Raw genomic sequence first — 13615 nt, forward strand, 5'->3', positions numbered from 1 at the left:
ATGTCTGTCATATTGAAATTCTGTCAATACTCTTTATTATTCTTATGTGGTTCCTTGCTTTTGCATTTAAAGGCACGATTGTACCTTTTTTGAACTGTAAAATCTCGGATTGTGAGTAATTTGTTCCACAAGATGAGAAAACATTTTTGATAATAATTTTAACTTGATAAATGAGCAATGTCTTGCAATATAAGTAATATATGACAGCGAATGTCATATGATCACAACTGAACCAATGGTTTTTGAAATTTGCTTTGATATACAAGTGCTTTGGACTATAAGCATGTTTCCGGAATGAATTATGCTCACAAACCAAAGTTTTACTATTTTATATTTCATGTCCAATGCCAAAAAACGTGAATCTGCTAAGCCAAGAGAAGAAATCTATTATTTTTGTAAAAAGATTGTGAGTGTGGCTTAGGATTACCCCATAGATATTAGAATGCGTGAAAAAGATGAAAACCAAATCTCTCTCTCTCTTTTTTTTTTCTTGTTGGGAAGTAAGCATCTGTTTCAGTGCCTCAAATAAGAGATCTAGAGGTACTGAGAAAGCCTTTTCCATCATGTGTTCATTCCTTTGACTTTACTTTTTCTCCAGAATTTTTTACTTTGGAATATTTCTTATTTTGTGGGCATACTTTATTGTAATGAGTAACAATACCTATCTTGTAATTAAATACTTCTTTTTTGTATGAAACAACTAGCAAAAATTTGCAATTGCCTTCATTATCTGATTTCTTTCATACAGAGATCTATCTCAATAATTGAATCCATGCCTCTTTCTCTAATGGTCCATAAAATCATGAATCCTAAATTAAATAAAAACATTAAAAATATCTACCAATAACTTATTTGTATTAGCTTCTTTTTATCTTTCCAGTTAAATTACCATAGCTTTTAAGTGCCTAAATGTGATTTTCAAGAAAACTAATGATGTGTCTTATCACTACTTTTTTAATAGATTGAACTTCATCAACTTAAAATCTACTGTAATTCAAACTTCATAGCCCAAGAAACATGCTGTGAAATATCAGATGCTAAGGTAAGTTAGTTTTCGTAGCATGTGAAGAATGCAGTCTGTAGAGTGTAGATGTAGAGCAGCCCTGAGTGTCTTCTGTTGAAGACAGGTAAGTAATTTGTTCCCAGTAAGACACCCCTTATAGTGCTCTCACATAGTTTCTTTTTACAGTGTGAATCCCAGTGTTTTGTCTTGAACTTTGGGAATGGTATGTCCTTACTTTGGACTTGACATAAAGAGAATTTATGACTTTCTCCTTAAAATATGTTCTAATGGTAACATCATCATTTTCCAGTTGCAGGAATTTTAAATCTGTAATCATATGTTACTCTTTCTCACTTTCTTCTTCTAGTTTGTTATCCATCTTGGATAGTTTTCCTTTGTGATAGATTTTTCATCTACCTTTTCCCTTTTATTGACATGGTCTGCCTTTATCTCCTGACTGGATTTTTGCATTATCATGTCAACTGCCTTTCCAGTCTCTACACCATTTTATTTCAAGATAACCAGAATAAGTCTCTGAATCACTGCTTTGTATATGCATTTATTTTCTCTCAATAAACATTTGTTATTCAAAAACACTGATCTTCTAGACATTGTGCTAAAGAACAAGGCTATAACAGTCATGAATAAGGCACATTCACTGCCTGCTGTTCATCTCTTTCCCCAAACCTTTGGTCACTCCCTGTTGGCAACAGAATATAAACTCGGTTACTCAGCCTCTCATTCTTAATATTCCCAACCTAACTGTGCAACTGTTAATTTCTTGTACCAATATTCCATTCAAAAAAAAAATACTGAATTCAGCACTTTCTGTAGTTCTCATTATAGTGATCAGGTGCACTATCTTATGTTATTAGATACAGTTGCATTTGTTTTTATTTAATCAACTCCATTTTAAGCTCATTGAGGGGAGTTACACTTTCATGCTCCACTTTTTTTTTTTTTAATTTTTTAAAATGTTTATTTTTGACAGAGAGAGAGAGAGAGAGAGAGAGAGAGAGAGAGAGAGAGAGAGAGATGGAGTGCAAATGCGTAAAGGGCAGAGAGAAAGAGGGTGACACAGAATCCGAAACAGGCTCTAGGCTCTGAGCTGTCAGCACAGAGCCTGACATGGGGCTCGAACTCAGGAACCATGAGATCATGAGCTGAGCCAAAGTCGGACCCTTAACTGACTGAACCACCAGGTGCCCCTCATGCTATGCTTTTCTATTCCTAGAGCTTTGTTTCTAGAAGACAGTCAAAACACTTTCTTAAGTTGTTGACTTATCAACTATTAAAGCAGGTAGATGGGACAAAAAGTGTTTAACAGGGATTAATTTTAAAAAGTCTTACAGAGAGAACATATGAAAAGGAAAAGGAAAAGGTGAAATGTTTTTCTTTGTATCTTAGACTTTTCAGAACTTCTATACTTACATCCAAAATTGTATGAAAATTTTATCAATAACTTAGTAATTCAAAAATATTTTTAACTTCTGTCTCTCACTGTGAATAGTAGGATAATAATGTGGCTGATTTAAAGCATTATCTAAGTCTTTCAAAATTACTTGTTTTACTTATGTAACTTGGTTTTATAAAGCATATCTCCAAACCAGTTTATGGCTCTCATTCCAAGTAAAATGAAAGCCAGCCAAATATCATTCTATAAATATCTAAAAAGATAATTTATAATGCCAATCTACAGACCTGAAATACCAAGACTTCCTGGAGCCACATATGTAAATTTTGAAGGTGTTTAATTCTCTGAAAGCTTATTTTTTTTTTTTTAATTTTTTTTCCAACGTTTATTTATTTTGGGGACAGAGAGAGACAGAGCATGAACGGGGGAGGGGCAGAGAGAGAGGGAGACACAGAATCGGAAACAGGCTCCAGGCTCTGAGCCATCAGCCCAGAGCCTGACGCGGGGCTCGAACTCACAGACTGCGAGATCGTGACCTGGCTGAAGTCGGATGCGTAACCGACTGCGCCACCCAGGCGCCCCTGAAAGCTTATTTTTTAAATTAATTATTCCTTTAGGATGTAAGAGCTTTTAAAATAATAATTTTTCCTGATTAAAAAGTAGCATAAAAATTTTTTGATATATCTAAATACTGAATCTTGGGGTACTTGAGTGGTTCAGTCAGTTAAGTGTCCAACTCTTGATTTCAGCTCAGGTCATGATCTCATGATGGGTTGTAAGATCAAGCCCCATGTTGGGCTCTGCACTGACAGCATGGAGCCTCTTTGGGATTCTTTCTCTGCCCCTGCCCCACTCTCTTTCTTTCTCTCACTCTTTCTGAAATAAATAAACATAAGAGAAAGAAAGAAAGAAAGAAAGAAAGAAAGAAAGAAAGAAAGAAAGAAAGAAAGAAGGAAAGAAAAAGAAAGAAAGAAAGAAAAGAGAAAGAGAGAGAGAAAGAAAGAAACAGAGAAAAAGAAAGTTGTATTCTTGACTAGTTTTTACTGTGTCATCACATAATAGATATTTTCAATACAAATTATGAGAAAACTGTTTAAGGAAGTATAGGTGATAGATTTAGTGGAGTGGTTTGATTATTAAAAACAATGATGTAACTTAATAAATTATGGGAAAAAAGTTATTCACATTTTAAAAATGTTACTTTGGAGTTAAATTGTGGAAAAGAAGGTAGGAATTCATCTCCAACTGTAAGAAAAAAATAACAAAAACCTGCCTATTTTCCTGATGATAATTATTTGAAGGGACATCACTATTCTGTTAATGAGTAACAGAAAATAGAAACATGCTACATTTTACAAATGGGAAGATAAATAATTATATAAAAGCCATTTAAGTGCTTCTGTTATAATTCTGACACCAACTTTTTTTTTAAAAAATGTATTGAATTCAGAAAGTTTTAATGTGCTTGCTTAAAAATTTAATTTTATCTTGGAATTTCAAATCAGACATGTTTTTTTGTTATTAATAGTTTATAGCATATTTCAAGGGTAAAATTTATTCAAGATAATTTGTAAATATACTTCTTTGCTTCTATTAATTAGATTTTCTGTTTCTGTCAAGTTTCATGACTACAGACATAGGCAGAAGGAGGAAATTAGCAACATTTGTTGAAAATAAATGTGAAATGTGATTAAAATTTGTAGGGCCAGTTATGTAAATATGTGTCCAATCAAAACCAGAAGTTTTACAAAGAGTCCTTACTTGTACATTTTCATGTTCTCTTTAGGCACTCTTTGGAGAGTGTGAACAGTTTTAGAGTGAAGACTGAGACATACTTTTCAAGTCATTTAAATCCCCAATTTAATGTAGTAAATCAGTTGTCCAGAGCAAAATTATGAACTCGAATTGGGTTGTGGTCATCTGAGTGGGAACCAGTAGAGCTGCACCTGACTGGAAAATCATATCAAATCATATGAGAGAAATGAACTATTCTGGTGATAATCATGTTTCATTCTAATGTGACTTGAAACTTGTGGACTTGGAAACTGATCAAGGTAACAAAAGAGCCAATTATTAAATCTGGAGAGGGTAAAGGTGATGGAACTAGTGGTGGACAAGGGAACCTAATCCCAGTGTCTCTGGGTGCTATTTTTCTTACAGTTTTTGTTGTTTTCACAGGCATTGGAATGCTACCCATTTTTTTCAAAATAATTTTGTGTCTTGAAAATTATGTATGTTTGTCATAGAAAACTTGGAAACTACAGCCAAATTTAAAGAAGGAAGTAGATATCAACCTTGGTCTCACCACAGTAAATAACCACTGACCATCCTTTACTACTTTTTTATCCTGACAATATTTTTCCAAGCATATATAATTTGTAATATGTAAAGTAATGTGTGAGCCCTTTCCCCTAAATTGGAAATTCAGAGTTATGAAATTGCAAGCATAAAATTACAAATTCACAGTTACAAACCCTGATGAGGAGGCTGAAATTATGAAATAATTATTATGAAACTATTAATTATTAATTTAATAATTATTAATAATAATTAATCACTGGTAAGTGATGGGATAGGAGAAGATACATTTATCCTCCCATCTGGATTTATTTTTTGAGAGAAAAAGTCATTTTTCTGTAACTGAGTTTCACTTCATGTTATCCCACATGTTCTGAACCCACTGATAAAGTATAAATTTTGCCACTCGTCTGTTAAGGTGTAGACTTTTTAATAACTTTAAAGGACAATGGAGTAGAATAAGATACACTTTAATTAAATATATAGCATCTTGGAGTGTAAAAAGTATTTTTTTATTTGCTCTTTGTGTCTGTTTTGTTTTTCTTTTCATCATGTGTAATCTGAATCTAGCATTAGTTTCTCACATCTTCCAAAGTGTTTCCAACAGAATTTTTATGTCCCAGTTTATGTTAAATAGAAGTGAAATATTAAGGAGAATAGATTTAAGGGAAACTTGTGCCACTTTTTTTTTAAGCATTGTTCTCAACCACGCAATTTATTGAAAGGAGCTGCTGCTGTGGGTCTTGATTTAGCAGCAGGCGTTGTTTCATTAGAGTTACAGTTTCATTTGTTGTTTTGCTCTGTCCTGGAACCATAAATACAGTTTTCTACATTATTTTCAGTCAAGGGTTGTGGCGTAGTTTGTGTTCATAGTGATACATACTTGTCTTTCTGGGGTTTGCCTCCTCACCATGGGGAGCAGGGAGCTTTGGGCTCTTCCCAGCTTGAATGATGATGTTAAGAGTTTGTATGCCGAGGGGGAGCCTCTGGGCATAAAGAGGTTGTACATGAGATCCCAGGATGTAGGACCAGGTAGTTCTTTCTCAGGTTCACAGAAGCAGTTCTCCACCACTGAACCCCATCCTCTCTGGGGGCTCAATGAGGGCTAACCAATCTGATGCATGTGTGGACAATAGTCCCATTGACTGGCACTAATAAACAGTCCATGCCAAACCCGTGAGGTTTCTGAGAATACACCAAATCCTACAGAAACTTCTGGCTTGAACTTTCTAGCATCTTGAAAGTGGCTGAAATGGCCATAAGTGCCTGAATAGGCCCCCCAAGCCACCATCACACCACTGTAGTAGGGAAGATGGAGACAGTATTGCCTGCCATATACATAATGAAGAGGTTCATGGGAATCTGCTTGAAGGGACCCAAGGCAATGTTCCAGTAGCGCTTCTCCGCTAGAATCCTGTCTGTCTCTTGCATGCTGGTTTCAGGCAGGCACTTGATTGTCCAAGCAACTGTCAGGGTACAGTGAGTCTCCCTGGCTACTGCCCTGGTCACTTTGGCTCCTGCTGCCTCCTCCAGGCCCGCTCGGCTCAATGGCCCACTTGAAGCACCAACGTTAGCCACCATCGGTTAGCCACCAGGCCCTCAGGGTCATCATGGCAATGGCTGCCTACCAAAGCTACCAAGCTCCTTATGCCTTTACATTCATCTTATAGGAGTAAATGATGTTCTAAAAGTTCAAGTCACTTGCTTTTATTTTAAATTTTGTTCCACAAAAACGTATACAGATGTAATGTGTATAACTATTCTATGGTAACAATGCAGTTATTGTAAATATTTGATATTTCTGTACTTATCATAAAGTCATTTATAATAGCTTTAGAATTCCTCATCAAAACAAATTTTAGCGCATTTCTAACATGTTGTAGTGTAATAAAACACACTGGAGACCTAGTAAAAGAGAAAAGACATTATCAACTTTCATATACCTGTATCAACTTTTGGCTAATTAGAAGGTGGTTCTTTCAGGCAACTCCAGTCATCCCTAGTTTGGTGGGAGCCAGTATTTGGGATGCTAGAATGTTGGGAATTAACTCTATTCATTTTTCTGGATTTTAGTGTCCAGATTATGATGGCTTTGGAAGCACTGCATCATCACTGTTACCCGCTCATGCCAGTAAACTGTCTGCCTATCTTCCAGCAAAGGAGGGACTTCAAGACCGGTGCCAGTGCATTCCAAACAAGGTTTGCTAGTTTTAATCTATGCCCACTGAGAAGCCACTGCACAAAGCGAGCCATCCCCTTGAATGTGGCCCCAGTGCACAGAATGTATCTTGACCTCTAGTGCTAGTTGAATCAAAAGCATAAGCCATTCAGTCGCTGGGATGGATTATGAGAAGGTAATTGGAGAAAGGATTTCATGCATTGTTTTCTGGCTAGTTCTGAAGCCATAGACTTTCCAGGCTATGAATGAGAATGGATAGAAAGGTAAGGGGAGGGCCCACCTGTACAATAGGCAAATATTGAGTACTTAGCATGTGCCAGGAGTAAGCTTCAGTTTTGGGAATTCACAGTTGAAACAGTGCCTGCTCTTCCACACGTACACAAAAATACCCTATATGGTATTTCTTTGTTGTGTGGAGGCTGTTTGTCCAGTATCTCCAAATATCCAGCCAGCCATCTCCTTTTGCCATAAATTGCGTAGAGAATTTATAGAGAATATCACTCAAAGAAGTTGCTTCTCTGGTACCACTACAGTCCCCTGGTCAGGAAGAGTGTGTCCGTGGACCGACATAAACTTCTTTTGTGAATAGTAATGGCAGTCAAGAGGCTATGCTAAAAGTAGGCTGAGTGATTTCTTGATGGTTTTCCTCTATACCCTTACCTGGGAAAGGAAAGAGGTTCCTAGAGCAGAATGTCCCCTGGCACTGTCACTTCTTACTTCCCCTTAGAGACTTAACACATCCTGCTACCCCTTTGCTCTTGGTTGGAGGAGGGGGTATACAGGTGAGGTAAAGTTTAGGGGAAATTTACATTTCTTGTAGCAACCAACACTGTATCATAGGCTCCATGAGAAAGGCAGGTGCAGGGCCATAGGGAAGCATCATGTGTTCAAGGTCCTGGAAAGTCTCATGGAGGAGATGATGTCAAATGGTGTTTGGAAGATGGAGAGTACTGAGCCTCCTGAACAAGGGAAGGGCATTCCAGCAGAGGGACCGCCATCAGCTCAGAGGAGAGTAAAGCTTTATCCTACTGTTGTCACCTTCATATTTACAAATTATTAGTCTTTGGCTCAATGTGACAGAATGTTTGATAACACAGAAATTCGCTTTTGCTCAGGGAGAAGCAGGTTTTCCAGGAACTCCAGGCTCACCTGGTCAGAAAGGGGATAAAGGAGAACCGGTAAGATACCACAAAACACTGTCAGAATGAAAGTGGATTGGTTCAAAAGTGATTTAAAAATGTGTCCACACCATATCTCTATGTCCCATACAAATTCACGTTTCTGTTAAAGGCTATTAAGGACTATATTTAAATGCTGATCACTGAAATGAGAAAGACTATATCAGCATCCAAGTCTGCTTTTGAGTTCCTATTGGAACTAAAATTTTAAAAGATATAGAGACCCAAATCTTTGTTATCTATAAACTATAAGCAAAATTGTGAAATAAGAACATTTATATTTTGTTATGCCCTAACTTTCTTTAGCATTCTGTTCACCGAATACTTGATGAACTCTTATTTCACTTGTGTGTTGATGGGTCCCCACTGAAGATTCTTTTTTAGCTTCTTATTCATTTATTTGTGTATTTTACTTTTATATAAATTATACCCTCTTCACCCATTTTACAGAGCATGAGCAGGGGAAGGGCAGAGAGAGAGAGAGAGAGAGAGAGAGAGAGAGAGAGAGAGGCAGAATCTGAAGCAGGCTCCAGGCTCTCAGTTGTCAACACCAGAGCCTGGCGTGGGGCTCAAACCATGGACTGCAAGATCATGACCTGAGTCAAAGTTGGATGCTTAACTGACTGAGCCACCCAGGTGCCCTGAAAAATGCCATTTTGATAGGGATTGCACTGTACTGTAGATGGCTTTGTGTAGTATAGATATTTGAACAATATTGATTCTTCTAATCCATGAGCATAGAATATCTTTCCATTTGTATTTTCTTCAATTTCTTTTATTAATGTCTTATAGTTTTCAATATACATGTCTTTCACTTCCTTGGTTAAATTTATTCCTAGGTATTTTATTCTTTTTGATGCAATTATAATTAAGATCTTTTAAGATTTCTCTTTCTCATAGTTCACTATTAGTGTATAGAAACACCACAGATTTTTGTATCTTGATTTTGTACTCTGCAAATTTACTGAATTTGTTAATTAGTTCTAACAGTCTTTTGATGGAGTCTTTAGGGTTTTCTATATATGCAATCATGTCATTTGTAAGTTGTGACAGTTTCACTTATTCCTTTCCAATTTGGATGCCTTTTCTTTCTTTTTCTTGCCTAATTGTTTTGGCTAGGACTTCCAATACTATGTTGAATAGTAGTAGTGGAATTAGGCACCCTTGTCTTGTTTCTGATCTTAAAGGAAAAGTTTTCAGCTTTTCACCATTGAGTATGATGTTAGTTGTGGGCTTGTCATATATGGCCATTATTATGTTGAAGTACTTTCCCTCAATCGTCACTTTCTTAAGAATTTTTATCATATATGGATGTTAAATTTTGTCAAATACTTTTTCTGCATCTATTGAGATGATAATATGATTTTTATCCTTAAATTTGTTAATACAGTGTATCATATTCACTAATTTATGGATGTTGAACCATCCTTGCATGCCTGTAATAAATCCCACTTGATCATGGTATATGATACTTTTAATATATTGTTGAATTCTGTTTGGTTATATTTTGTGAGAATTTTTACACCTATATTCATCAGGGGTATTAGCTTGTAATTTTATTTATTTGTGGCATATTTGTCTAATTTTGATATCATGGTAATGTTGGCCACATAAAACAGATTTGAAAGAGTTCTCTTATTCTGCATTTTGGAAGAGTTTGAGAAGGATTGGTACTAATTCTTCTTTGAAAGTTTGGTAGAATTCACCAGTGAAACTGTCTGGTCCTGCAGATTTGTTTACTAGGAGATTTTTGATTAATGATTCAGTCTCCCTATTAGTAATCAGTCTGCTCATTTTTTGTTTATCATGGTTCAGTCTTGGTAAGATATATGTTTCTAGAAATTTATACATTTCTTCTACGTTGTCCAATTTGTTGACATATCATTGTTTGTAGTAGTCTCATGATCCCTTATGTTTCTGTGGTATCAGTTGTAACTTCTTTTTCAATTCTGATTTTATTTGTGTCCTTTGTGTATTTATTGTGTATTTATCTATTTATTTGATGAATATACTCAAGGGTTGTCAATTTTGTTTCTCTTTCAAAGAACGAGCTCTTAGTTTCATTGGTCTCTATTATCTTTTTAGTCTCTATTTCATTTATTTCTGCTGTACTCTTTGTTATTTACTTCCTTCTACTAACTCTGGGCTTTGATTGTTTTTTTCCTAGTTCCTTGAGGTGTAAAGTTAAGTTGCTTATTTGAGACTTTTTGTGTTGCTTGTGGTAGGCATTTATCACAATGAACTTCCCTCCTGGAATTGCCTTTGCTGTATCTCAGAAATTTTGGTATGCTATATTTACATTTTCATTTGTCTCAAGATATTTTTTATCTCTCTTTTTATTTTTTCTTTGATCCATTGATTACTCAGTAGCATGTTGTTTAATATCCACATATTTGTGAATTTTTCAGTTTCTTTTTCATTTAATTAATTTCTAGTTGCACACCTCTATGGTTACAAGAGATGCTTGAAATGATTTCAGTTTCTTAAATTTAAGATTTGTTTTTGTGGCCTAACGTTTGATCTGTCTTGAAAAGTGTTCCATGTGCACTTGAAAATAATGTGTATTTTGTTACTTTTGCATGGAATGTTCTGATCCTGGTGTATAATGCTTTCACTTTATTGTTGAGTTCATTTTGTTAATATTTTGTTGAGGATACTTGCATCTATGTTTATCAGGGATATTCATTTATAATTTACTTTTCTCGTGACTTGTTTCTCTTGTCTGCTGAGGAGTCCCACTTAAGATTCTTCCTTAGCTTCCTACCCTTTTCTTAAACAGTTCATCTTTGTTGAACTAATTCTAAGCAGTATCCCGTGTTTAGAGATCTGCCTTTCCCTTCTCCCTGCTGTATCAAAACTTAAGTGTTCTCTTTTCCACTTTTTAATATCATGTCTTTTGTTAGATACCTAAATAAATTAATTTGTGCTAGGCTTAGGAGTTGATTATGTTTTTGTTATCTTTCCAAGGTGAAACAGATTTAAATTCCATTCATGCCGTAACTTGGAAGTCCATGGTTCTAAATTAACAAAATAATCTAAGTGGGCTCCTTATTTTAAAGGGTAGGAGACTGATGTCTGAGCAATGACTGATCCTTCAGACTTGCACAGCAAACTTCAACAAAGACAATCATAGGCATTTGACTCCTAAAGTAAGTTCTGCCCATTGTGGCTTGCATGGCAACTTTAGGAACCTTAGTAGCTGTTCAAAAGGGAATTTTGAAGTAGGATGGAGCATATAGTTTTGCCCTTTAAATCAAATTACTTGGGATAACTTTGCTGAATGCCACTAAACAATATTTAGTTCTAAGGACTACATCAATCAAACTGAACTTATAAATCATTATAGCAATAGCTAGTATTTACTGAATACTTACTATGTGCCAGACACTGAGAAGAGTGATTTACATATCTTTTCTTTTTGATCCTTAAAACTCTTCATGTTAAGTGTTGGTATTACTATTTTATAGAAGGCAAAACTGAAGTTTAAGGAGGTTAAATTATTGACCAAGGCCATGTGGTCAAGCTGGGATCTGAACCCCTAGACCTGTCAAATCCAGTGTCCTTCTCTTAATCAGTTTGCATTTTGAAGTTGCTCTATATTAAAGGCTCTTCAGTATTATTTGTGTTCTTTGATCATGGTACTTCTACTTGTAATACTCATTTTAATCCTTTTAACTTCATAAAGAAAGGCAAACCCAATATTTTTATCCTCATTTTGCAACTGAGAAAACCATGCATGGGTAGAATGGTGTGCTCAAGGTAACATAATTAAGAGGACTCATAGAGTAGAGAGATCTGAATTAATCCCAACTCTTCTTAGGTTAGGAGTGTGAGCTTGGCCAAGCCACCCAGTCTCTTCATGTTTCATTTCCCTCATCTGTAAAGGAGGGTGTATAATCTATCAGTTCTATCTACATTGTAAGGTTGACACAAAGTACTTTGAAAATGCATATATGGCTTACTTGTTGGTTGATTGTGATGTGATGCACATTACCATTTTTTAACTTGACTTTCTTATTCTTTGACTTACCAATTCTATCAATTTAAGATTACTGGCATAGGAAGAAATTTCACATGTCAGTTTTAGAAAGGATAAAATACTTTAAAAATATCCTTGCCCCTGTTAAAAAATATTACATAAATATTAATAAAATCATTAAGTCACCTTTAAATGATTTTTTTAAAAAGATTAAGTGCTGAGTCTCTCTTGTTAGAGCATATATCTTTTAAAGACTCATTCTTTCTCCTTACTCTTTAGTCATAAATAGATGTCTCCTTTAATATGTAAATATTCATTTTTCTTTTATTCGTTAATTTATCAGCAACTATTTTTTGAGTTCCTATTATTACAACAAAAAGTATACTAAGTTCTGGAGCTATAGCAGTAGTGAGAAAGCATAGGCTTACTCTCACTGAGTTTATAATCTAGTGTTGATTTGTTTAAGGAGTCTTTCCTCCCTCTGTAGGAAAGAAAACCAGTAGAAAAGAACTAGGAAGGAATTAGTAAAAATGATAATTAGCAAATTTATTTTATTCCAAATATATACAATATACAAGAAATGTATCTTAGGGTTACAATGTGTTATGTAACTTCCCACTTAAGGTATGTTTTTAAAATACTAACATTGGTTTTAGTGTCCAGACTACATGGAACTCATAATTGCAGGTGATTTTAGTAGCAAGGTAAAAACAGCTGGGAAAAAATAAATTGATGATTTACGAAACAAGACAAATACTTGATTGGTATACTTCCTTTATTTTTTCAGTACAAGCACCAGCATTTGATTAAACCAGCATAGTACTTGCTATGTAATTATGACTTCAGATGACTGTGGCCATGAATGTGTTCCACTTTCCTGGCACTCGTAATAAACATAGATGTATTATTTCATTTTAAGGAGTTGATGATGAGTCTGTTCCTGTTCTTATACTGTGTGATCCTGCAACTTTAATGTGAAATAAATAAAGATGACTTTCCTCTGTGTTTAAGTCTGGTATGTAATTTTCATTATTAGACTAGGTGCACAAAATAATGCCTGCAGAGCTTGAAGATTGAAAGTCATTTGCTCTAAGGCATATTGAATAGTTAATTTTGTGAAATGATCAGAAGTGCAGTGTTACTAAGGGAACTAGATGTTCTCAAGGTTTTCCTTTTGGTTTTAAGACTGACAAAGGATATTTAGGACAGTGTATTAGAAGGCTTACCTCTTTGGAACCTGAACCACTTGAGAGTGAATCCTGTCCCCCTCTTACTTACTTTAAAAATGATACTTAATAATACCTAGTCAATGCTTTATTGTGACGAAGGAATACAATAAAATGTATATAAAATATTGAGTGCTAGAAACTGTCACATAATAGGAACTGAAAAAATATGTTTCTTCTGCTTTTCTATCCACAGTATAATCTTCACATGTTGAAGGAGAGATGGAGATAATCCTTTTGAGTTCAGTTTCTTATGTGACTTGACCAAAAACAAAATAATCTTCATTTGTAAAATAATCCCGTAGAATTTGCAATTGATTAAACATTTTAGTATATAA

General features: G+C 35.0%; 1 protein-coding gene and 1 pseudogene across 1 annotated transcript in view; one reads left to right on the forward strand and one right to left on the reverse strand.

Annotated features, from left to right (window-relative positions):
• The window catches only part of COL19A1 (collagen type XIX alpha 1 chain), a 346821-nt gene that overhangs the window by 64272 nt on the left and 268934 nt on the right, over positions 1–13615 (forward strand). The window contains exons 7-9 of the mRNA XM_043591732.1: positions 962–1042; positions 6789–6914; positions 8010–8072. Of these exons, the coding sequence (XP_043447667.1) occupies positions 962–1042; positions 6789–6914; positions 8010–8072 (270 nt within the window). The remainder of the gene's footprint in view (positions 1–961; positions 1043–6788; positions 6915–8009; positions 8073–13615) is intronic.
• Positions 5763–6326, reverse strand: LOC122489671 (annotated as a pseudogene).

Source organism: Prionailurus bengalensis, chromosome B2, assembly GCF_016509475.1.
Source record: "Prionailurus bengalensis isolate Pbe53 chromosome B2, Fcat_Pben_1.1_paternal_pri, whole genome shotgun sequence".
Classification (NCBI taxonomy): Eukaryota; Metazoa; Chordata; class Mammalia; order Carnivora; family Felidae; genus Prionailurus; species Prionailurus bengalensis.